Source organism: Helicoverpa zea, chromosome 1 (assembly GCF_022581195.2).
Source record: "Helicoverpa zea isolate HzStark_Cry1AcR chromosome 1, ilHelZeax1.1, whole genome shotgun sequence".
Lineage (NCBI taxonomy): Eukaryota > Metazoa > Arthropoda > Insecta > Lepidoptera > Noctuidae > Helicoverpa > Helicoverpa zea.
In genome coordinates, this window is record NC_061452.1 from 6,156,329 (window position 1) to 6,180,923 (window position 24,595).

At 34.7% G+C, this 24,595-nt stretch overlaps 3 protein-coding genes across 5 annotated transcripts in view; 1 reads left to right on the forward strand and 2 right to left on the reverse strand.

Annotated features, from left to right (window-relative positions):
* LOC124633853 (histone-lysine N-methyltransferase, H3 lysine-79 specific) overlaps positions 1-11,596 on the reverse strand; it is a 29,654-nt gene extending 18,058 nt beyond the window's left edge. For all 3 annotated transcript variants that reach the window (XM_047169230.1, XM_047169237.1, XM_047169222.1), the window contains exons 1-3: positions 11,367-11,596; positions 9,685-9,725; positions 3,143-3,281 (exon numbers count right to left, since the gene is read on the reverse strand). In XM_047169230.1, coding sequence (XP_047025186.1) covers positions 3,143-3,281; positions 9,685-9,725; positions 11,367-11,450 — 264 coding nt within the window. In that variant the 5' untranslated portion in view covers positions 11,451-11,596. The remainder of the gene's footprint in view (positions 1-3,142; positions 3,282-9,684; positions 9,726-11,366) is intronic.
* A 1,117-nt stretch (positions 11,597-12,713) lies between these two features.
* Positions 12,714-14,113, forward strand: LOC124633874 (ankyrin repeat domain-containing protein 49-like). Its single transcript, XM_047169248.1, has 3 exons — positions 12,714-12,978; positions 13,060-13,365; positions 13,844-14,113. Exons 1-3 carry the CDS (start codon positions 12,816-12,818, stop codon positions 14,086-14,088), a joined length of 714 nt encoding a protein of 237 aa, XP_047025204.1. The 5' UTR covers positions 12,714-12,815; the 3' UTR covers positions 14,089-14,113.
* An 82-nt stretch (positions 14,114-14,195) lies between these two features.
* Positions 14,196-20,842, reverse strand: LOC124633846. The gene is made up of 2 exons (XM_047169210.1): positions 20,042-20,842; positions 14,196-19,363 (listed from the first exon to the last, which is right to left on the reverse strand). The coding sequence occupies exons 1-2, from the start codon at positions 20,801-20,803 to the stop codon at positions 14,660-14,662; spliced, it is 5,466 nt and encodes a 1,821-aa protein (XP_047025166.1). The 5' UTR covers positions 20,804-20,842; the 3' UTR covers positions 14,196-14,659.
* Between the last annotated feature and the right edge of the window lie 3,753 nt (positions 20,843-24,595).

Sequence of the window (24,595 nt, forward strand, 5' to 3'; positions counted from 1 at the left end):
TTGAGTCCTTTCATCCGATACCCCATTCGAATTAATAGGTCTAGCTGTACCTACGTATTAAATACAAATATAAACCAAATAATTTAAAAATAAAGTTACATAATTATCTAATTTTGTTAAATATACGATGGACTATGACTGTGTGAGTTTTTATAATGGGCACAAATCGAAATGCAAGAATCTGTGCTCAAATTGAATTAAGAAAAAAAATACATCACAATTCGACATTACAAAAGATAATTAAATATGTATATTTAAAATAATTTTGTCGATAAAATTAAACACACATTGCCCCATTTCGATACATGCACACTTTAAAAATTTACACTCTATATTGTAGAGCAGGCATTTCTTTTAAAATACTACGTAACGCACAAACTGTGAAGTATTTTTCGATACCCACCATTTCATTCGTCAAACCGCAATTAGATCGCATGAAATAAACTTGACCTCGGCCACCTAATTGAAAACTAGCTCTCAAGGTAAAATAAAACAAATACATACAATATTGCAAATAGTAATCTGCGTGCACATACGTTGCATCTTCTCGTGTATAAAGTACATACACGCCGGCGATAATATATTATTATAAAACTTAGTGGCGTTAGTGTTAAGGCCAGTCACGTTCAAAAATTATGCCAGAATGAACGTAACGTTTAACTTCTCAATATGCTACTCCTCTAACCAAGTAACACAAATGACATCACCTCTTTACAACGGATTATTCTATTATTATGAAACGGCCATTCTAGATGAGTATGCAAGCCTTCGTAATTTTTTTAAATATGAACCTTAAACTGTTGCTACTTAACGCATTACGCATAAGCTTTACCAGGATCATTAATTTGGACACCTTCATTTAAAGAACGTCAGTCACTCGCTGATTATTAAAATTCCAAGGACCTATCAAGGACCATATCTTGGGTATTTTTAGAAAACTCATAAAAATTTGAACAGCGCTATTAACTTTTCTAACTAAAAACTTGTTTTTTTTTACAGCCAGGAAGTACGCAAAATTATACAAAAATTGACAATGTTAATTTTATAGGACTACATGTTACAATTTTTTATTAATAATTTAGATGCACCTAGAATACCTACTAAATTCTTCACTACTACGAAATCCCGAATGATTATTTTTGGACATCATTTCAATAGTCAATTCTCCATGTCAAAGAGAAAATGGTATGCAACGTGTATAAATAGAGTTAGCCTCGCGCGGCGTCTGCGGACATCGATCGTTGCGTCCTCGCCGCCATCTTGGCCCTCGTGTCTCCCTCCTGCAGCCCGCGCCCCACTCGCCTCTATTGCCCCTCACTGCCCCACATTCACCGCACCGTTTCGCACATGCTACACTACGCGGTATGTCCGCTGTTTCTAGCTAGCTGACTCAACATTTGGCTGTAGAATTTGCAGCTCTACAAAAATAAACATCTTCAAGGAGATACTGCATAATCGATTTCCGTATTTTCTTGTTCGACCAGAATATACATACATATTTCAATTTTTGCCCGGTATTTTGTGATTTGGATGCCTTTTATATTAAAACGCGGTATGTTTTATTATTTTTATAATAAATAATAAACAACTTTATTTTTCTAAAACAAGTACAATCCATCATGTAAATGACACTGAACCCCACACTAGGATACCCTGTGTCGTGGGGCTCAGTCTCTTTCGTCTGTGCAATAAACAATAGTAAGACTCTTATAAACTAAAACAGTCTATTAGTACATTTATAGATTTAATACATATATTGTTTCTCTTTAAAATACAGCTAGGCACTAGGCAGTAAAGGCGTAATTAAGTAATTCTGTTGACTACATTTTACCATACATTCCTATCTACTTCTATAATCCCAATCTTTTTTTCAAATTCTTCAGACTATTTTCGCTATATAAAACCTTTAAAAAGCAGATTTTCTTAGTTTGCAATGTATGATGTTACAAGAGTTTATTGAACCATGACATTTGTGATCTTTCTGAAAGATCCTACAAAGTCAGGGGTCGCACAGAAAATATCATCTCCTTTTTATATTATTAGAACGTGTACATCGCCAACATTTCCAGACATTAAAGATCTTCGAAGTACAGATGTGCCTGATCAACATTATTTACGACACCGGATGAAACTGAAGTAGAATATATAGCATGAACTAAATCAAGTATTTTTATCATCTTTATGGGACAGTTTTGGGACCCTTGAATTGAGACCTTCGAAAAGAAGTTATCGATAATTGCTACTATTTTAAGTAAGAATTTCAGAACCTTTGCTCGGTACACGAGACCGACTTGCAACTGGCCTGTTTTTTTGGTATACACAATACTTTGGGTAGTTTTTACCTGTATAATAATAATGGGTAATTTCGGTACAGCCTCTATTGAAATGCTAGTAAAAAGAACCGTATTGCCGACAGAATATTACATTTTATTATACGTATTTCCAAGAATGTCATGAACAGAATAAAAACATAAAATCTTTCCTAGTTATTTATACCAGGCATGCCCGGTCTTTTTAAGCTATATTTTAGGAACCAGATGTAGTAGACAATAAATAACACATCTCGAAACTGCTGAACCTATACTAATACTGATGAACTAATTCTGATGAAACGTTAACTACTCCTTAAGTATCAGTAATTTGGGACAATGATTCGAAAATGAGCTTTTGGATACTCTCGACGCGATGAAAGCTCAAAAAAACATAGGTACTCATATAATACTTATAATAATGTGCAGACCATGATTTCGCCCATATTAAAAATTAGTTAAATCTTATACTTTGTTATTTTTTCACCTATTTAAAGACTCTTATTATGAGGTTAGTGGTCACTGAAGCATAAATGATAGAAACCACTTCGTAACGAGTTTAGTTATTGCTATTATAATTATGGACGATAGAATGTTCGGTCACTACACCGTTTGTTCTAATAACGTCCGTTCCGTTGCAATAACGTTTCAAGAATGTTGTAATTTTACTGTCATAATAATATCGCAGCGGTCGCAAGGCCTTAGTCATAAGGTCCAACAACAGTTCCTTATAGCATTTTTTAAAGTTTGGATTAGGTATTTAACTAGAGTATTAACCTAATGACTAGTAACAAGTAGTAAATATAAATAGAACATTTGTATGAAGATCTCACCAGAGCGACGACGGAGTCGATGGCGCGGTTGAAACGGTCGCACAGGGCTCTCATGCTGTCGTACGAGTGGGTGTCGTAATCGCACAAGATGTTGTTCTCCAGAGCCGCTTTCATCTCCGGCAGGTCGTCGCACACCCACCTGCAACAAAGAAATCTTCATTAGCGATGATAAAAACTATCTAGCAAAACTCCTCTTGTTAGCGAGTTCAGAGGTTTCGACACAAATATCATTGTCAGTGGTGCCGCACCTAAAGGTTATTAAAAGTGGTCACAGATCATATCCCTACAATTTTTTCTATGTAAATTGGAAGTATTTGAAATGACCCAGAAAGAACATAGCACCCTTCCACTGTCATAGCAGCAATCTCATATCGAGTAAATATAGCAAAGCAGATAGAACGGAAGTGACTAGTATTGTGATACAGTCAAAATATCTACGTACAAAACAACTTATTATACGACATGATCTACATTTTCAGTCTTTCGGTCAAGGTTATGCATAGTGAGCCAATAATGCGAATACAAGGACAATGTTCTCCAGTACATATTATGAGTAGAGCTATATGGGTCAATTTGAGAAAGGGTAGTATTTAAACGCAAATCAAAAAATATCCTTTTTCTATGCAATAAGATTCCGAATTCCCATCAAAATTACTGATTGCACAGCAAAATATTCAACTCAAAATATCACTAAACACATTATAATTTATTTTCGCAGCGTACAGCGATTTTTTCTAAAGCAAAAGCTTTTTCATCAATGCACAGCTAATAATCTTAATGCACATTATACATGTTAACTCTTTTTCTTTTAAATATAGCTTCTATTTTTATATTATTTACAGCAGTTTTTCTGAATAAAACGGCATTTTATTAGTCACAGTCATCTTATTATTTATTAATTACCACATAATGAGATCAGCAAAAAAATATAAAATTAAATACAAAATTGTAATTTATTGAATTATTAAAGCCAGTAATTTATTACATTTTTTGCCCAATAGGCACATTTTTAGCTTCTACAGGTGGCGCCACGTACTTGAGTCGGATCGCAAGTCCGATGATATGCTTGCACATATAGTTCTTAAAAAAAATGGGGCAGGTGAATTTTCAGTCATTGTCAGTACTTCCTTTTGGCATACATTTCATAATATAAGTAGTCATTAAAGGCAGAACTATCATATTTCAGAATGTTTATAGTCAGAATCATCTTTTGGCATAGTTTTAGAATTTTTATTTTCCTGTAAGAAGCATGCAGCATGTAAGCAGGCATGCAACATGGAAGTAAGCATGCAACATGCAGCAAGCATGGCTTCTGTCACGGCTCCGGCGCTTCGTGGCTCCGGCGGTCCCATGCGAGCTTATCGTCGCAGATGGTTTTCACGCTCACCACCGCAGTTTCGGCTTACTGGCCGGCTGAGCCGGCCAGCCTCAACCGCGTCGGCGAGCGTTAAACCTACCTGCGCCTCAGCTCGCAGGCCGCCTCGCCCCTCCGCGCCTACGCGGTTTTGAATTGCACTCTAGGGGTAGGGCAAACAAGACTACGTGGAGTCGGTTTTGCAGCGATTCGTTTTCGTTACTAGCTTCAATTTTTAAAACAATGTTTTTTAATTGAAGGTTATAAATGGCAATTTGCAAAATAAATTGAATACAAATAAAATTCTACCATCTTCACAGTACGCTGAATGAAATTTCAGTTAATTTGTTCTTGCTTTTAGAAATAGCTCAATGTAACAGGATTTTTTTGTTATAATAATCATTAAATTTGCCGAGCATGGCTTCTTGAAAATTAAGACAAATATGATAAACAGGTTTTGTTGTACTTACTGGTTAATATGCGACTGGGATAGTTATTTTGCTATGAAATATGGGAAATTTGCTGTGCAGTCAGTATTTAATGCTTGTATGTAGTATTTTTGTACAAGAATAAATTTAACTGTATTGCATTATAAGGAAAAAAGTAATGTCATATTGATGTATAATTTCGAATTATCTGCAGTTTGAGTTTTGTTAAACATTTAGTTTATTTGTAGTGAAGTAAGTTATTTGATGTAAAAAATAATATAAATGATGAGTATTTATTGATAGGCGATTATTTATTTGATATGCAATTTATAATATCCCTTTGAGAAAGAAGAAATGCCTAAAGTAAGTCTCGTGTAAATAAACGTCTATAAAACGGATACTTCTCAGCCACGTTAGCTCCTTAACTTAGAACTTGAATTACCTACGTATATTGGATTACTATCTACCACACCAGATTTCGCCCACGACTTAGGATGTCCACGTGGATTTAGGATATTGCCAATACCGAGCCGTTGCGGTCCCCATTCCCTTTCCAGCATTTATTGTAGTATTATTGCGATTCTGTCGCTACTTAATTCACATTCATAACTAGGTTTGTATATTATGTATTTATTTTGTTGGTCATTTTATTTTGCGATAAAACACTCCCTTATCATAAATTCAACGAACTTTACACTTAACAAATAAATATCTACCACCCGAGCAACAGATTTCAAATGCACTTGTGGTATTCAGCTATTTCGGTCTCTTACGCGGTGTCCTGCGTGAGCGACGAACGCGACGCGACGCGACGCTGCGAACGCGACGAACGCGATCAACTCAAAGGAATTCCCTACATGCGGCCTATGTGACAGTCTGCGGCGAGACGCGACGTAACGCGTACTTGTTTTGAGGGCGACCAGACGCGACACCGCGAACTATTCAGAAGCGTTGATTGTTGTAGGACAAAAAAAACATAAATATTAAAGAAATCGTTTATTAGTACAAACAAGTTGGAAGATTGTTGCTGTCTGTACTTTAAATATGAACTTTCAAGCAAAATTGTAACACAACTTCTCCATGATTTGAGAAGTAATGACCAAAATCACGTAGGACATCTGTCGCGTATAGCATCGCGTCGCATTACGTCGCGTCGTGTTGCGTCGCGTCGCGTCGCGTTCGTCGCTCACGCAGGACACCGCGTTATAGTTCGGCCATTCAGAGAATGCGTTCCTGACACGTCGCGATTGAACTGACGACGTAACTTTGCAATGGCGTTGCAGTTACGATAAAAATATTTTTGCTGGTTGTTTACCGTTTTAACAATTGAGGAGCATTAAAACAACATTATTATATCAATAATCAATGAATGTTATAATTTTGTGCCATACTGAGTGTCAAATAACTTGGTAAACAATATTTTTCTAAATCTATACTGCGCTATTACAAGGTTATGTCAGCGGTTTATATTTTGTAGTGCTGTGCTAAAAATAACAGGCAAGTATCGTAATCTGTTCTTATACAGTTATAATATAAAATAACACGTTTTTCAAGTGACGCTAAAACAGTCGTCCGTTGTCGTTTCGTGCGCATAGACCACGTTTTTCAAGTGTTTTCGATCTGTTTTTATTTGATTACCCGGCTTTTGTTAGACCGAGATATCAGGATTGATTCTGTTATTGATAATAATATAATTATACATGTAGGCGAAGATGATGATGAAGACACCACCTCCTCAAGCAAATCGGAGTCTGATTAATATTCTGTTCGCACATTCAATTCAATGTACTTGTAACAAAGAATAAATAAAACAATTTTATTATATGAATATTACCTTTTTTTGGTTTCCACTTAAATAACTAAAATATAAAACAAATGATTCCGCCAATTTAAAACGAAAATAATCTTAAAATAATGCGGCGGTTCATTTTGAAGGAACGGTAACGAACTCAGTGTTATGTTGTGCCCATCACTAGTCGTGACTAACTGATAGGTGTCAGGAACGCATTCTCTGAACGGCCGAAGTATAACACCTATGCAAAACATAATAATGCAAACACCTATGCTACGTACTAGAATAAATGTGGTAAGAAGATCAATTAAATTAAACCATATATTTTCTTTAAATTATGGGCAAGTAGCACGCAGGCACGGCATTCAAAATTCTTACGCTCAGCAATTTTATAAGATGAAAAAATATAAAGCATTTGAGGGCCCGCCCTTATTCTGAAATAATTGGGATCGATTTCAAGGTCACGAGCGGGTGAATGAGCGCGTCCGGACAAAAAGAGGTCATAGTGAAGGTTCTCCCGCTCCCGACTACCCGAGCCCGAATCGACCTGTGAGACTTGTTCTCATTTTAACCCTACACACGATTATAAACTTTAATAAATAAAAAATGGATTACTTAAGGTTTCGTTTATAGTTTTGTTCATTTATTTCGTCTGCGCAAGGGATGTTTTAACTTTGAACTGTACTTGCAAACAGTATATTCTTTTTAATACTTTCTTAACAATTCCATTAGCCAATTATTTGGTCCGCTTCGTTACCTTTCCCATTCAGTGTATGAATGGTTCTAAGAACATTATTGGAGGTTTCATTTATTTACTTAACCATTTATGTTCACAGTAAACACATGTCAGAAGTAGAAGTAACATTAAATAGCTTTTTAGATTTAGAAATTTGAACAGCCAGACAGCCAGAACGGGCACAATTTGTCGAAAGGCTTCATTCAAGTTAAAAGTGTGAACTTTGACCACTATTATTGAAAGTTCCTTGTAAGGGGTAATCTTTATATTACGTTCGATTACCGAGTTGACTGTACGCATGTCGCGCACCGGCCGGTTGCCGGTGGCGCGTGCCCGACAGGACAGGTGTTTGCTATCTGCGATCTCAAAACAACGCACACGTGTGTCCTACGGGCTTTCACGTGGTACTTTCTTTAGCCGTTTTATACCACTATTATACAGAGGAGGATGGTCAAAAATGTGACGTCTAACTGCGTAATGTAGATTCCACGAAAAAACCCCGCATTTTTTGTGGTTTTAGTTACTGTGACTTTGAAGTTTAATGAGCCTGAGGGATTTAATGATTCATTTTTAAATTGACTTTTTTCGCACGTTTTGGATACAGCATGAACGTTATCGAATGGCGCGTTTTATCATCAAATAGTACCTAATTGTTTCTAATGCAATGTGTTTTTTCTACTGCAGTGAAAAAATTGCTTCTGGGCAACAAAAACGTGATTTGGATCCCGTCATACAATCGTCCATGCAATCTTGGCTCACTATTAATTTGAAAAACATTAACACATTTCTAGGCTTACGTAACATAAATGTGGCCATGACTTATGGTTTCATTTGACTAAATTCGTGGTACCTGGCATTATCTCAAAATAAACCTTGAGATGTACATGTATGGGGTTTTGGGATTAGGGATTCCTAAACTTGACCAACTTGTCTGTGATTGTTATCTAATTGTTTTCTCTGTGTCCTTGATTATTTTTTTTCTTTCTCTTTTACCTTCACATCAGATTTCATTTATGATGCTTTGGTTAAGGAGATTAACGCTACCTTTTCGACCACCCTGTATATCGGTTGCAAAAACATTTTTATGGTGGGTTTCAACAATTGAGTGCTTCATATTATGCAAATAAAGGTTTATATCGGTTGTATCAATGCAGACTAATATTTTAAATATCAGCTGGTTACAATAGAATAATGTAATAAATAACAATGCAGCTATCTGTACTTTAATGGTTATCTACATAATACAGGACCATTGAAAACAAGGTCAAGTTAACAGTTCCTAGTTTGATGACAGGAAGTTATCTGTGGCGCCAATTAAACTCATTACGGTAATAACACTTTATTTAATTGGGTCTCCATACATCTATACTCTGTACAAATGTACACAGAGAAAAGATTTGATTGTGTGTTTCTTTGAATAAAATAGGCGACCTAAATACCAACCCGATTTTAATAATTCTTTCACTGTTAGGAAGCTGCACTGTCTGCACTGAACAAGGCTTTGTTTTATCCAGGTATGGGAAGAAAGTTCCCAGGGACAGGGGGTGAAACCACATGGAACAGCTAATCTTGTATAATAATTACTTGCAATAATAGTTTTTTAAGTTTCATTTTAGCATTCTACTGCTGTAAACTTCTTTATGCAGCTTTTATTTAGAAAAAAAAAAAACATATTTCACATTATAACATGCAATATTTCAAATTATTTATTCCTCACTTCCTATGCACATAAAATTAAAGATAAGTTAGAAATTTTGTGTTTGTGGAACCCGTGGGGTATCCTAGGTTGCTAAGAAAAATACTGTAAGTCCATTTGCAATTTAGGAATTTGTTTGGGAGATATTAATGTCTTTTTTTTTTTCAGTATAAACTATTGCTGGTTAACAAAATAAATTAATATTAGTAAGGAATGATAATATTGTTGTTAAGCAAGCATTTTATTACTGGTGTTTTTTATGGATATTAAGTCTAAGAAATCTGTTAGTAGCTAAAACAATTGTTGGAGGTGATCTTCACCTTGCAATCAGTGCATGTAATGAAATGATATGTAAAGATTACCTTCACAGATTGGCACGGTTTTTAATGCATATTATAAATGGAGAGATGTTAATTATCATGGCACTCCTATCAGAAGAAATGTGTTAAATCATATTCCTTTCCAAAATAAGTCAACTAAACACTGAATGAAGCATACTATTTAAATATTTTTTTTAAACTTAAGGAATAACTTACCGTATGGTTTCTACTATCTCCAAGGCCCCATCGTGTTTGTCCTGAAACAATGAAAAATTATGTTAAAGCCATAATACATAATTACTTTAAACTGATTTAAAATTGGTTTTCATTCACTTTTTATGGGATTGTGTTGTTTAAAATTTTGTATTTAACCTCAAAGGTAATAATACAAAATATTAGGATACCTACTGTGTCACTAACCTCTATTATACCTACAGTAAAAAATATTTCCCCATAGTGTTTGATAACTATATTAGATTTCCTATATGTGTTTTAAATACATTTAAAGTCAAAAGGGGCAACATAGTTTATCAAGATCAATTACCAATATTTTTAAATCATAACATGCTGCAATTTTTTTATTCATGTGTGAGCCCTTGTTCTGTACAGTTGTATAGTAGATAAAAAACTATGCTCACTCAATTTTTCTGCCTAATATGAAGTAATTAAGTAGCCTGTAATTAATTATCACTTAATAAAAATACAATTTTAAATACAGGAACTGTGCTGTTTGAAGCCTGTACTAACCTAAATTGGGGACTAGAAGACTTTTTGAATACATAATTAGTGAAAAATTAGTAACTATCTGTCACAAATTATCAATCCTGACTAAATACCAATGACAATTTGTTTGGGTTGACAAGTTCTTGGCTTTAAAAGTTAATGTATTTACTTTTTTTGTAGCTCCGTATAAGAGGAATAAAACTAGATCTCAGCTTGCTTTTAGTACTTCACTTATTGACCCGTGATCTAGGTATAAGTTTTATGTTAATATTGTAAGGTATGATCTACAAAAAAATATTGATAAATGACATTAAATAATAAAAATAATATTTTAATTTTTTATTTCAACAACTTATCTAGTAACTTTGGTCAGAGTGTATCAAACTGCGTGCAAACCAACATAACTCTTGTTTTAGTTCACTTACAATATTGCATAGCCAACCCCTATTCTTTTTTGTGTATTTAATAATTATATACAAAATCAGGGTGGTCAATACACTATGAAAACATTTTAGAACTAAAAACAGTATGAATGTACACAAGTTCTGTTTATTGTAAAGCTGATCTGATTCATAAATAAATGAGCAATTAAAGAGAGGAAACCCTGGGAAATTTTGAATTAGGTAGTTGCCATCAATGAGTATGTGATACATTTATAAAACCAATCTATAAACAATATTTATCTTTGTGAACCACCACAATTATTAAAAGTCGCATTGCTATAATCGTCTAAAATGTAAATAAATGACGAATGAAAACTACGCAACAGTGTGTACATATCTAAAAAAAGCCGACACCTTGACAAAACACGAGGTCAATACACTCTACTGCAATACCCATGTGACGTGAAGAAGAGCTTGCCTATGTCTAGATGCTTGATAAACTTCTTGCAGTTACCACAATAAATATATTTACTTCGGAAAACTTTTATTGATGTCTATGTATAATTTAGAGGTTCACTCCATCATTTCAATCAACCTCAACCAAACACAAGCAAGTACTCAGTGCGAATAGTCACTTGTTGTACAATAGCGAGTATCGAGCCTTCCAAACAATTTAGTTACATCACCAATGATTATAAACAAATCTATAGAAAAATAGAAAATAGAAACCTAGTACTCCTGCTAGCATCATTGCAACTAACTATACGATAGTAAAATATACGATTTCCTTACCGAGCCATGACCTGAAGTGAGGGGCCATGTATAAACAACAGGTTCCGCGCCTGCAGGAGAATGCAGGCGTAAATCCAAAGCCATGATAAGAAAACCACTGCATTAAAGCACACACTTTTCACTTAAACACTAAAATAATCACTAAAAATTCTAGATAATAACATAATTTCACTGCACTTTCACACACACACACTCTGAACCACCGGGCGCCATGTTGAAATTATTTCTAAATTCCAATCATGGCGGAAAATCGGTGTTGCTAAGAAAATAATTATTAGATGGTAATAGTATTTACATACACATAATATTATATAGTGCATTTTATGTTTACTATTGAAACGTTATTTTCTGTGTATTGTATATTGATATCATTACTATTGTTTATTCAGATCACGATTCTATAGGATTATACTACGATCCGTCCTTTATTGTTATCCCTATAACATTGATAACGCAACATTTCTCACTAAAAATAGTAGTAATAAGCGGGCTAAGCGGCATTTCACAGGGAGGTAAGAATTATATTTTAATATATTTCGTTTTATTACCGATGCTTATTACTAGCCTATCGTGATAGTGTAAATAGAACAGGAAAATCAGCAATGAATTATTAAATTAAAGTTAAACTTAATCATAGTATTATTTCAGGGTCTACCAAATTGTGATGCTTTTGATTCGTCTTTAAATAAATATAAATAACAAAATACATATTCAAAAATAGGTTTAGTGGCGTCATAGTTGACTGCACGCTATGTCCATAACAACAAACATTTTAGTCTTAATTAAACCTGCAGTAACAAAGTGCAATTCATTTTTTTTGTTAATAATGTATGTACATAGCTTTATTATATTTTATGGAATGTACACACTATACATATATACAAACTTAAACTACTTATCTTTATACAAACCTAAAAATACATTTTTATATACAAAATATATATAAACATAAAACATAATATAAAAGTGCAATATAATAATAAAAATATTGTATATAAAATTGAATTCGTTTAAAATTATTAATCATTTTTGATTGATACATTTAGGTGCAAATTACACGGTTATTTTAATTGCGCATATTATATTACGATATTGTGCTTTATTGTCGTTTACGGTTAATTAAAGATTGCGCAATAATTTTCAGTGAACAAAAATATTGCACAATTAAATTGACCGTCTAGGGAGCCCTTAATAAAACAAAAAGAAGTTTACAGCTTCGCTTCGGCATGGCTTCGGCTTCGCTTTCGTAGCGTGTCTCTGTCATAGACATAATATATTACATCTATGGTCTCTGTACATTGACATTGACATGAAATGAAACGTTAACGTCAATCTGTATTGTGATAGATATGATTGATTGCGGAATTTTATTGACTTGAATTGAAAAGTTGTTTGAATAGCAAGTGAATTTTTGTGTTCTAATTCTGTTGAATTAAACAATATATAAAAATGGAAATGTCAGATTCGGAAGATGAAAACAAGGAAATTAAAAGCTTCGAAGAAATTCATGATGAGATCCAAGAGTATAAAAGAAACCCTGAAACTTCTGAAATGTTTGTATCTGGATGGGATGATGCTGATCAAGACGTCGATGTGGTTAAGGATCCCAAAGGTACACATATTTTATTAGTTATTTTATCTTCTGAACAGCAAGACTGACATTAGCATTCATATTCTTTTTCTGTTATTACAGCAAATCCCATTGACTATGTTTTATGGGCAGCAGAGAATGGTGAAATCTGTATTTTGAGAGAACTACTGAAAAAACAGCCAGGTCTTGTTCACGCACAAGATGCTGATGGCTACACACCACTTCACCGGGCAGCATACAGTAATCATATTGAGGTCATATCATACTTATTAAGTATTGGAGCTAATTTAAACACCAAAACACAGCTCGGGTGGACAGCATTACATTCGGCATCTAACTGGAATAATTATATAGCTGCTGCTAGACTATTAGCTGCTGGTGCAGATCCAGGGGCCCTGTCTGATGGAGGTAAGCAAAAATATAATTGTATATGTAAATCGGTGTAGCTAGAATGTAAATGTGTATATTTTTTTTGCAGTCTTTTTCTTTATTTTTTTATTTGAATGGAATGAATCTTAATAAAATTTCTTCAAAAACTACAATTGTATGTCACAAATAACATGATAAACTATTGCAAGCTCAATATTGTTAGCAAGATTGCTTATATAGACATCTTTCTGGGCTTTTCAACATAAGGATATTTCCTCAGTTATGTAACAAAAGTGGTTTGGCCTTCAAGATAATTCTGCATGAAAAGAGGTGGAACCCTGGAGATAGTTGTAAGTTTCTTTATCTGAGTGAGGGACAACATTCTCTCAGAACAGAGATATTGTTGGGTGAAAAACATAGTTTCTGACTAAACAGCTACCAATCACTGTTAGTGAAAATATATTTATTCCATTTACTAAACAAATAAGTGATATTTCAACATTTGCCATTGTTTCAGGACAAACCCCCATGCATTTAGCAGCAGCAATAAGTCATTGTAAGTCAACATTATTAATTTTGTTTTTGAGAGATGATACTGTGGAAATAGCTCATAAAAAAAATAGTGCTAATGAAACTCCAGAACAGTTAGCTCAAAGACATGGAATATACGGCCCTCTATTTGAGATGGTGTCACCAGCAGTGTCATATATAAAATCTATAGCATTTACTTCTAATCCATATTTAAGACAAAAGTCTGTATAAAGATAATAAATAAGCAAATCAAATATTATGGATTTTAATTTAACTTGCTAGAAGTTAAATATACTGAGGTTCATGCAAGTAATTGACATAGTGCAATAAAAAAAATATTATTCGAATTTTTTTTTATTATATAAAATGTAATGATAAATTTATACCAGCACAGTCAGAAACCATGATTATTTAGTATTACATGCAAATAATTTTACCTTCTTATAAACATATGTATAATTTCTTATGCTAGTTAACTTACACAATAGCAATTTAAAGACAGTACTTAGACTTAATTTTATTTGTGTGTGCAATGTGCATTTTAAGTTTTTTATAAGTAATGTTAGTGAAGCTACATAATAAAATCATAATATTATTTAAGATATCTTCTTTGTTATATCTTCTCTTATAAAACAATAACAGTGACTCATAACAGTGTTAATCCAAAACCAAGTGCTTGAATAAAAATGAAAGTAATTTCGATTGACAATCTTTAAGGTAATTTCTTAGTTTTGAGTACCATTAAAGCAAGATTAATTATATGACAGTTCAAACAAACCATATAACTTATGTTTTTAAATCGTTATCTGTAGGCTCTCAATGATAATCTCTCAATTATATGCATCGCACCTGATACGAGGTAAGTATCAGCATGTAGATTTTTTAAACTAGCAATCAGATTTCTTCTGTCAATTTTCTGTAACTCGGTAAGCGATTTTCTTGTTTGCGATGTCATGTATGGCAAAATTAAACAACCTAATCCAAAGACTTTACATCTAAGGCAGTTTTTCCATATTTCTACTAAATCTTCGTCCTTTATAACAGGACAGATTGGTAATAAATTAATTGCATTTAAGCACTTGGTTCGTTGACGCTCTGTAATCGGGTAGTCAGCTCGTTGGAAAGGAGATAAAATAACAGCACGCCATGCGGTATATATCACGCTATCCAGTTGAGATGTTAGTTTCAATAATAATGGAATCATTTCTTCATATAGAGCTGCACGTAATAAATGAGGAATAAGATTGCGAATTAATTGCGAGGTACCAAATTCACGTGCAAGTTCGGCAGCTGTTCTCAATCCATCTGCGTTACCTTCAGAAGCCTGAAGTAGTTGTTCCAGACCACGAAGTTTATCATGCGTAAAGGTGGCCGCTATCCACGGCATATCAATGCTTTCCAAGCTAACAACACCAAACAACTCTAACAATGACATCCATAGCGCATCTCTCTTGCGATTCGCTACTTTGATGGCAGTGTCAGCATCTACTAAACTCATTAGACACTGAAGAGCTCTTAATTTTTTTGATTTATTATTATCACTATCATCATCAAATGCAATACGAGATAAGTATATAGCACCCATCTTAGGGCATGTTGCTTTCAATATGTACTTTGCCGTCATTAATTCCTTTATATTTAAAACAGTCACCGTTTTACTATCACCATTGCCCTTGTCGAGAATGTTTTCTAAAATCTGAATCCTTATAGAACTAACATTAATGGAATTCTTATCTGCAATTTCATTAACAGCTCGATTAACATCGTGTCGGCTCATTTTGGATATAAAATCCGGATGTAGGTATAAAGTACGAATGAGTTGTGCTGGCTCTGTTGAAAGCCGAACAAGCTCTTCAGATGCCCAATCAATTTTATATAAAGCGTGCCTTGTTGATAGAGTCGCATAGAGCCTTTGCATTTGTCGAACTGCACGATTTCCAGGCTGCTCGGCGGCCCAGCGTTGCGCAAATTGGTAACAGAGATGAGCTGCAGCCACTTGGTCTGCTCCTCGTGCACATCCTTGTAGCACATAGAAAAGACACGCTCCTGCCCATTCCATATTGTTAATGTGTCGAACACATCTATGCGCTGCACGTAATAAAGCTTCTTCCTGGCTGGTCAAAAGCCATGGTTCATTTTTGGTATCTGCATCTACGTCATCGTTCCGTTTCCTTGAAGTCATTGTTTGTTTCACGGCGTTGCTGCAAATCATATCTCTAGCAATTTGTGCAGTAGGGTTTAATTCAAGTAAAGCAACAGCGGGTAGCCAACGTTCATACGTTTCTAAGGTTATTTCAGATTTCAAATTCGCCCACTTATCTTCTCGCATAAAAAGATGAAATGGTAACCTGAAGTGACCAATTTCGGGAAACATTCCTTTTACAGAAAACAGTTCATATTCATTTTGTTTAGGAGTACTTTTACGTTTGTATTCTTTCAGGTAGTGTAATAGAAAGTACTCTTTCGTATTCTTTACTTCGGTATCTGTCCCAAAAATCAGGCGATATATGCAAAGAAATACTTCATAGTAATAGGGGTTTATAGATACTGCACGACCATGCAGAGTGACTTCACCATTTTTCCAGAAGTCGTTCAATATATCTTTTACAAAATCTTTATTTTCTATGCTATGCCAAATAATAAAACATTTGTTCAGATAGCTTTCGTCATTTTCTATGTATATTTGGCGGTGACCTAAATCATCTGGCACTATTTTATATTTCAATTCCCACGTCGATAATAAAGCTATCAATTGAAGCGATAGGCCATCATTTGTCGAAATGTTTAACGCACGACATAATTCAATAAGTCGCTCAAAACTGGTGTCCGGGCTATGCAGCAGAACATAAAACAAGATAACTTTTCCTTCCCAAGTTTCCTCGCTGTTATCAGGTAGAGCAACATCAGCCAAATTGATGTTAAACTTACTTTTAAGTATGTACGGAGGAGGATAGGATACAGAACTACCAATTTCTTTGCAGACTGAATCATTGTTGAAAACGAAAGTGCAACGGATAATAGGTGATGAAAGGTACCCAAGTATGTTAGGGGGCAATTGTTCATTATTTCCTCTCAGAATATCTAGAACACTATTATCTTCTTCATAACTTTTCAGAACTAACATTAAACTTGTCATTAATAGTTCATCAAGCTCTTGGTATGTGACAACTTTAGCTAACAACCGCTTTGCTATCTCAGACATGTCATCTTGCCACGTTGATTTCACTGGTTCAGAGTTTATTATAATACAGTTTGAGACCATTCTCATGAAAGTAAAATCACATTTACTGTTAATACTTGACGATTCCGTTTCTAAACAGTTTGGATATTGTATGGTTTTGTAGAAATTTATCAGTTCATTAATAGCGGTACTCGACGAAATAGGCAGAAATATGTAATGGAATTTCCATGCTATTGACAAGTTTTTCACAATTATGCTAGCATTGATCAGATTGTTCAATAAAGCCAATTGTTTGATTAAATTGTGAAGATATTCTTCACTGCAGTTCACTATTAGCTCAATTAACACATAGAAGGAATTCAGCAATAGATCACAGTTTTCACCATACTGAAACTGAGATAAAACTGCTGTAAAATCATCAACTGATACATCTTTCGTGGAAAACATAAGGTATTCAACAAGTTTTCGCACTTGACAGCAAGTAGAGGTACTTCGCAGCAAGGCCGTTAGTACTGAGTATTGAGAGTGACATGCTTGTGTTAGTTGAATAACACTTCCACCACGACTAGAGCTTGCAATTGCTCCATCTTGATTGATCCAAGAATTAACTGCATTTTCACAGACTCTTTCATTACGTATGTCGTTCATATTAAGTTTTATATTATAAGAATTTTTGAAATTGTACAGTGTTTCAATGTCGTTAATTTCAATATCATTTAGAAGATGTGTTCCCTTCATGAAATCTATATAATTTCTTTCAACACTCAAATTAATTGTGTTTCCACAAACAATTTGTTCATATTTAGCCACCACAGTTTTGAGTAACAACTTTTTTTCCTTTGATGATAAGCTATTAAAATAGACCAATGCTTTTCTAGTTTCACAATCCTGTAAGCATCTTTCAATATATAAAGCATTGCCATAGTTTGAATAAATCGGCATTATGCCTATTATTGCTTTTAAATCTTCTAATTCTATAACTGGTACACTTACAATTTTATGAAGTACTAACATGTAATCAGTGCATGTCATTGGGAAATTATATTTCTTGAGTACCACTTTCACATTTGCGTAATTAATTTCTGTTTGTATATCTCTCGAGAGTAATCTTTCTGAATCAGATACAGTAAAGGTTTTACCAGCATTGGTGACTGTTTTTACTGCCAGTTCTAAGACATTTGAATTCCAAGGGACATCTAGGACTTTTAGAACTTGTAATAAACATTCAAGTTTATTATTGTAGGAATGGAAAGCTTCCAGTAATATCTGTAGCCGTGCACCATCAATTCCACCACCACTGCTTGCTGCTTCGCTTTCAATATATGAACCAAGAATTTCATCTATGTCAAATGAATACTGCAAAGCATATGGTGGCAAATAACTTTGCAAGAATGGTGTCAGGTCTTCAGTATAACAACGGCGTAACATTATCAAAGCTACTTCACTTGGACTCTGAGAGCTCAACTCATTTAACAACACATTGATTCTATATTTATCCTTCAATTCCATTATGTACGATATTCTTGTTTTAAGCATGTCTAGGTCATCCATGGATATAGGTCTTACAGAGATTGATTTAAGAGATGTTTCAAGAATGTCTATGATTTCTTCAACAAATTTCAAGCCTATCTTTGGCCAAAATGCAGATTGCTCTAACAAAAAAACTCTTTCCATAGCCCATCTGACAAATAAGTCAATGTAAAATGGATTTTGTTCTAACAGTGATGGAATAAAATTCTTTAACCAAATAATGATGGAAGCTAGTTTAGTACTACTACTTATAGCATTTAAAATACATGCAACATCATCTGTAGTTATAGACAACTTCAACTGAGAATATTTCAACCAACAAATACAAGCAATATCAAAATCACTTTTACTTATAAATGTAACACAAAGTTCTTTGGGATTTTGATCAAAGATGTTGACTTCCTCGTATGAATTATTGCCTGTAAATTGAATGTATTCAATCAAATCTATTTTGATAGACAATTCACTCACTATATTTATTATATTATTATCGTTTAGTGCAAATATTCTCTTTTGAAGAGGGTAAAGCAATGATTTATATACAATACTGAGTTGGCATAGTTGCTGAGTTATTTCAATGAGAAATTTAAAATCACCAATAGCCTCGTAAAGAGGCTGTAATTCTGGTAATACAGTTTCTGGTTTTGTTGCAGTTGTAATAGCGTTTACCAACATCATCAGCTGAGCCTTGAGTGTTTCTTGAGATGCTTTTTGTACACTACAATTATCAGTATTGTTATCACTTTCAGCAAGATTTGAAGGGTCTTGGGTAAATCCAGCACACTTAATCTCCACCTGTAAAAGTAAATATTGTATGTTAGTTTAAAATTGGACTGAGGTTTAACTACTTATGGATCAAATAACTAGCTCATAAGGTGCTCCCGCATACCAGTTATATAAGACAGTATGTAAGACTTCAGTAATGTTAAGAAAGTTTATATTAATGTTTAATAAAAACATTAAAGTAAAATTATGAGAGCCAGCTGTCATTGCAGCCATACTGGGAAGTCTGATTTGATTTCTGGCTTCTGACTTCCCAGTATGGCTGCAATGACAGCTGGCTCTCATAATTTTACTTTAATGTTTTTATTAAACATTAATATAAACTACCCAAATAGTCTGATAAACTCTTGAAGACTCAAGAGTTTATCAGACTATTTGGGTAACTTGGCTGACAAGATCAGATAGGTAGTCACTCCTTGTGAAATGGTGGTACTAGGCATCTGACTTATACATAACGCAGGAAGCCAATCGCCATAGTTGGTGAATAGGTTAAGCATATGCTAATATTGATTAATACCCCCAAACTGGTTGAACTTGTTACATAAAACAATCAGTTTGGATCACAATTACTTTGAAAAAAGAAACTCGCTGGGTGCTGAAAACAGGTAAAATAAGTATATGGTTGATACAGAATGAGAGGTTTCTTAAGTAACTAATAAATATTTTGTAGCAATATATGAAATATATTACCTTTTCCTTACTCCACACAAGGTAGTAAAAGAGATCATTGTGGTCCAGCACAGGGTAATAATTCCCTTCTATTTTCTCAAATTCATGTATTACTTGAGATTCCTTCAGATCAATAATCCACATTTGATTACCATTAGTAAAGACTGTTTGGTCTTTCCATGACACAATATGATCTAATTTTATTTTTGTTGTTACACTTTCCACGATTCCGGTTATTGGGCATTTTATCATCGCAGTTCCATCCTCTATGTAAATATTCAAACCATTTATTGAATTCTCTGTTGCCTTGACACTTGAATGCGAGACATGGGCTTTCTTAAAAGGAACAGTGAGTTCATTGGTGTTCTCACTTAATTTCTTTAGCAACTCTGAAGTTTCTATTGGAATAATAAAGGTATCTCCACTCTCACTGATGAAATGTAAATGGTTACTTATTCTTCCAATCTGACATATTTTGAGGCTAGTGTTAGTACCATTTGTTACTTTAATTTGTGTACCTTTTACTACATCTATTGCAATGATATCACCACATTTGAAAACAAGCCACACAAAGTGATCTAATAATATTTTATCAACAATTTCCTTTTCAAATGTATAGTATTCGTTCTGCTCTTCAATTTTTTCATTGTTTTCCAGTAAGTTCACTACTCGCACACTGTTTTTATTTTCAAATAATACTACTTTTGGATATAATAGTTTAGCATCGATGTTAGAAGTAATACAACTATTAAGCGATTTTACTTGAGACAGTGTTATTGTCATGGTAATAAGCAAAATAGGTTGATTTTAACCTTAAGATTTAGTGTAAAAGATTTAGTTACACTTACAGTATTCGTTACTTTTTATTGTGTAAGTAACCAGTAACACTTTAAAAAACAAATTTGAAAACTTCGCTTCGGATTCATAACGTAAGTTTACGTCAAAGAGTAAAGGTTTACGTCAATAAAATGTCAGTTAGTAAATGGTGTCAATGTCGTTCTGTCATGTCTGTAATAGGAGGTTATGTGCTCTGAGGTTATTTTTTAAGATTGGACCGCACTAGACGATGACTAGACGGAACTAAAAACGTTTTTCTGAAAATAAAATAAAATTCAGGCTGCTGGTTACCGCCTGCCATTGTTTTAACCACATCGCTAAGGAAGCCCCACTACATTACTCTTTGTTCTACCCACACTTGTATAAAAAGTGAACTCTAATGCACTGCCTAGACAATCATCTACACTGCGCGATTTAATTGGTCGTTCTAGGCGCCACCTTAATCAGTCTCTTATTGTGAAGAACTCTGAAGAAGGCTGAATACCTGGCTTTATTCCTTCATTTGCTCCGATATATTTTCCCGAGTACCTCGCTCCCTGACGAACTTCCCAAGTAATAGTATGGAGCTGTTTGCCATGAAGTCAGGGTTTTCTTTAAACATAGACGGTTCCTAGACCCACAATAAAATTCCGCAACATGTATTAAGATATTGTGCAAGGGAAGTGTAATATTTACATAATATTTACATTAATTTTAAAAATCCTACTTATATTATAAATGTGAAAGTTTGTGAAAATGTATGGATGTATGTTTATTCAATTACGCAAAAACGGCTGGACCGATTTGATTGAAATTTGGTATGTAGATAGGTGATACCCTGGATTAACACATAGGCTACTTTTTATCAACACACCACGCGGGCGAAGCCGCTGGCGGAAGCTAGTTAAAAATAAACTGACTACTCTTTATATCTGACACAACCGACAGACAGACGACACTACAAAATTTTAACGCAGTAGCCGATGGCATAAAAATAATAGACAAAAGTTCTCTTTGCCTCCTGGGGTCACCAGTACTGGAAGTCATTTTCGGATTTTACTGAGAACAAAATTCAAAATTTCAATGATATTTCGGAAAGGTTATTCAAAATTAATATACATTCAGCCATCACCATCCTACGATACTGCTGCTTTGGCCCCAAATTAACCTACATCTTGCGTGCTTCTCATTTATGGAAGCACATCAACCTTTTGGATCAAATTGATAAAATAATTCGACATACACTTTCATCAATTTTAAATGTGGCCTTGGACGACAAAGCTTGGTCTCAAGCTACACTTCCCATCCGTATGGGAGGGCTTGGCGTCCGCAAAATTTCCAGTATTAGTTTACCGGCATTTATTTCCTCCGTCCATAGCACTGACAAATTGATCAGGAAAATACTACCTATTACACTGATCAATTTTGAGGTGCCATGCCTGGCGGAGGCTATTAACGCTTGGAAAGTCACATGCCCGAATACCGATCTACCCGCCAACCCATCCTCCCAGAGACAGTGGGATGAGCCGCTCTGCAGAGTAATACGGAAAAATCTCATTGATACGTCAATTACTTCTGCGGAGCGAGCACGCCTACTGGCTGTGGGTGAATGGGAGTCAGGTCTTTGGCTTCACGCATTTCCGTCGGCAAACATAGGCAGGCCCGCCGCTAGCTGTTTGTTCGCCCGCGTGCAAAACCGATTATGCCGCCCTACCACTACATATTATACTGGGTTTCGTCAAAAAATATATAAGGGGGGGGGGGTCCAGGGGGTCCGGACCCAATTCATATCCATTTTACTAGTCCAACAGAAAAAAATATGTACATGCACCGCTCTGATTGCAGAAAACGCACTTACTTTTGGATACATAAATATTGCAATAGGTACATAACATATTTTATTTACTTGAAATTAATGCTCTAAGTCTTAGAGTAACCTAAGAAGTCCTGGGTTAGTCCATAAGCAGACTAAGCAATTGCTTAGGGCATCAATGCAGTGCAATCATTACCCAAGTGGCCCCTAGGTATTGAAAGTTTGTGATTAATGGGTAGGTAGCAACATAATGTATATCAAAGTGCTTAGAACAGATTATGGGTAACTTAAAGTAACGAACTTAAATATCTATAGCAATGTTTAATTTCAGTTAAATATGTTATTAATGGTTTTGGTGGGTTTCCCGTTGAAAAAGTCAACGCATGAGAGACATACTGCATATGTAAGGAAGTGCGAGCGAAGCGAGCGCGAAATTTTTTTAGTCTAAGGACACAAAACAAATAAAAACCACTGTAAATTAACAAAGCAAAGTCCAAAAGTAAGATATGCACAGAAATGTAGTGCAAATGTACATGAAGCCGCGAGCGACGCGAGCGCGATTTTTTCCTTAGAGTTTTCATGAAGTAAACATATCATAATAAGCCAAAGTGAACAAAAAGCTATAACGGACGTGCGCGAAAAATGATTTTTCGGAATTGAATGCCTCAACAATTAAACAAAGATAAATTGCGATCAGTGCCGGTTTTAACTTTACCAGCGCCCAGGGCGAGATTTCTACGGTGCCCTCCAACTGCAATTCAAACCCATACGACAAACAGAGACGTATGTAGTTACCGATTGCGCGAGCGAAGCGAGCGCGAATATTTTTTTTTATAGTTAACAAGTCGAAGCAAAAATTACGTAAAATGTAGCCCAATCGTACATAAGTAATTACTGGTTGGTGAATGCAAAAACACTGGAGTATGTGTTCTGATTGCGCGAGCGAAGCGAGCGCGAAATTTTTTGTTATATTTTAGAACTCAAAACAAAAATTACTTAAAATTTTGCCCAAACGTACATAACTCTTTGTTGATGATGGCGCCTATGTATTAAAATTTTGGGACTTAAAGTAGTACCGTAAATATGAAAGTTCATATGGAAACTAGAAGTTACTTTCTTATTAATAAAAGAACTTAAAAACGACGCTCCCTTTTTGCTAGGGTAGACTAAAAAATCTTGAAAAATAAAAACAACTGTAAAGTGAAGCAAGCCCGAAAATTTTTGAGTTTTGGATCACTAAAAGTCCTAAACATATATAATAAAAAGCGACTGTGAAATGAAGAAACCGCGAGCGAAAGGAGCGCGAATTTTTTTGAGTATTGGGATATTAAAAGTAGCTATATGCGATAAAAAATTGAAGCGTAAAGTAAGGAAATCGCGAGCGAAGTGAGCGCGAAATTTTTTGAGTTTTGGGACATAAAAGTAGTATTTCTTCGAGTATTTCTCAAATTTAACGCGGAATTAAACACAAATTCGCTTCGGCGCCCCTGAGCCCGCGGCGCCCGGGTTATTCGCACAAGCTGCACCATAGGTTAAGATGGCCCTGATGCTATCCATTCATTTGGATACAGTTCTTGTAAGTTGCAATCTTTGATGAAATTTAAAACAAAAATAGGAGTAACATTCTGAGCAAGCGATTGGTAGGGGGCGCCTGCGGCGCCCTTTATATCCGGCGCCCTGAGCCGTCGCAAAAGCGCGAATTTTTTGGGGACAAAGGATGAACCCGTCAAAATTGATAGAATTTATCTGAAATTTTATTGCCAATCTACTCATCTATTTTTAGTAAAAATATTTTTATTACGTAATTATGGTTTAATTTTGCCGCATGGGTTAATTTTGCCGCCCCCTAAATAGTGCCGCCCAGGGCATTTGCCCCCCCTGCTCGCTCCCCCCACGCTACGCTAATGGTTGATCTTAAATCGTTTTTAATAATTTTTAATTTTGAA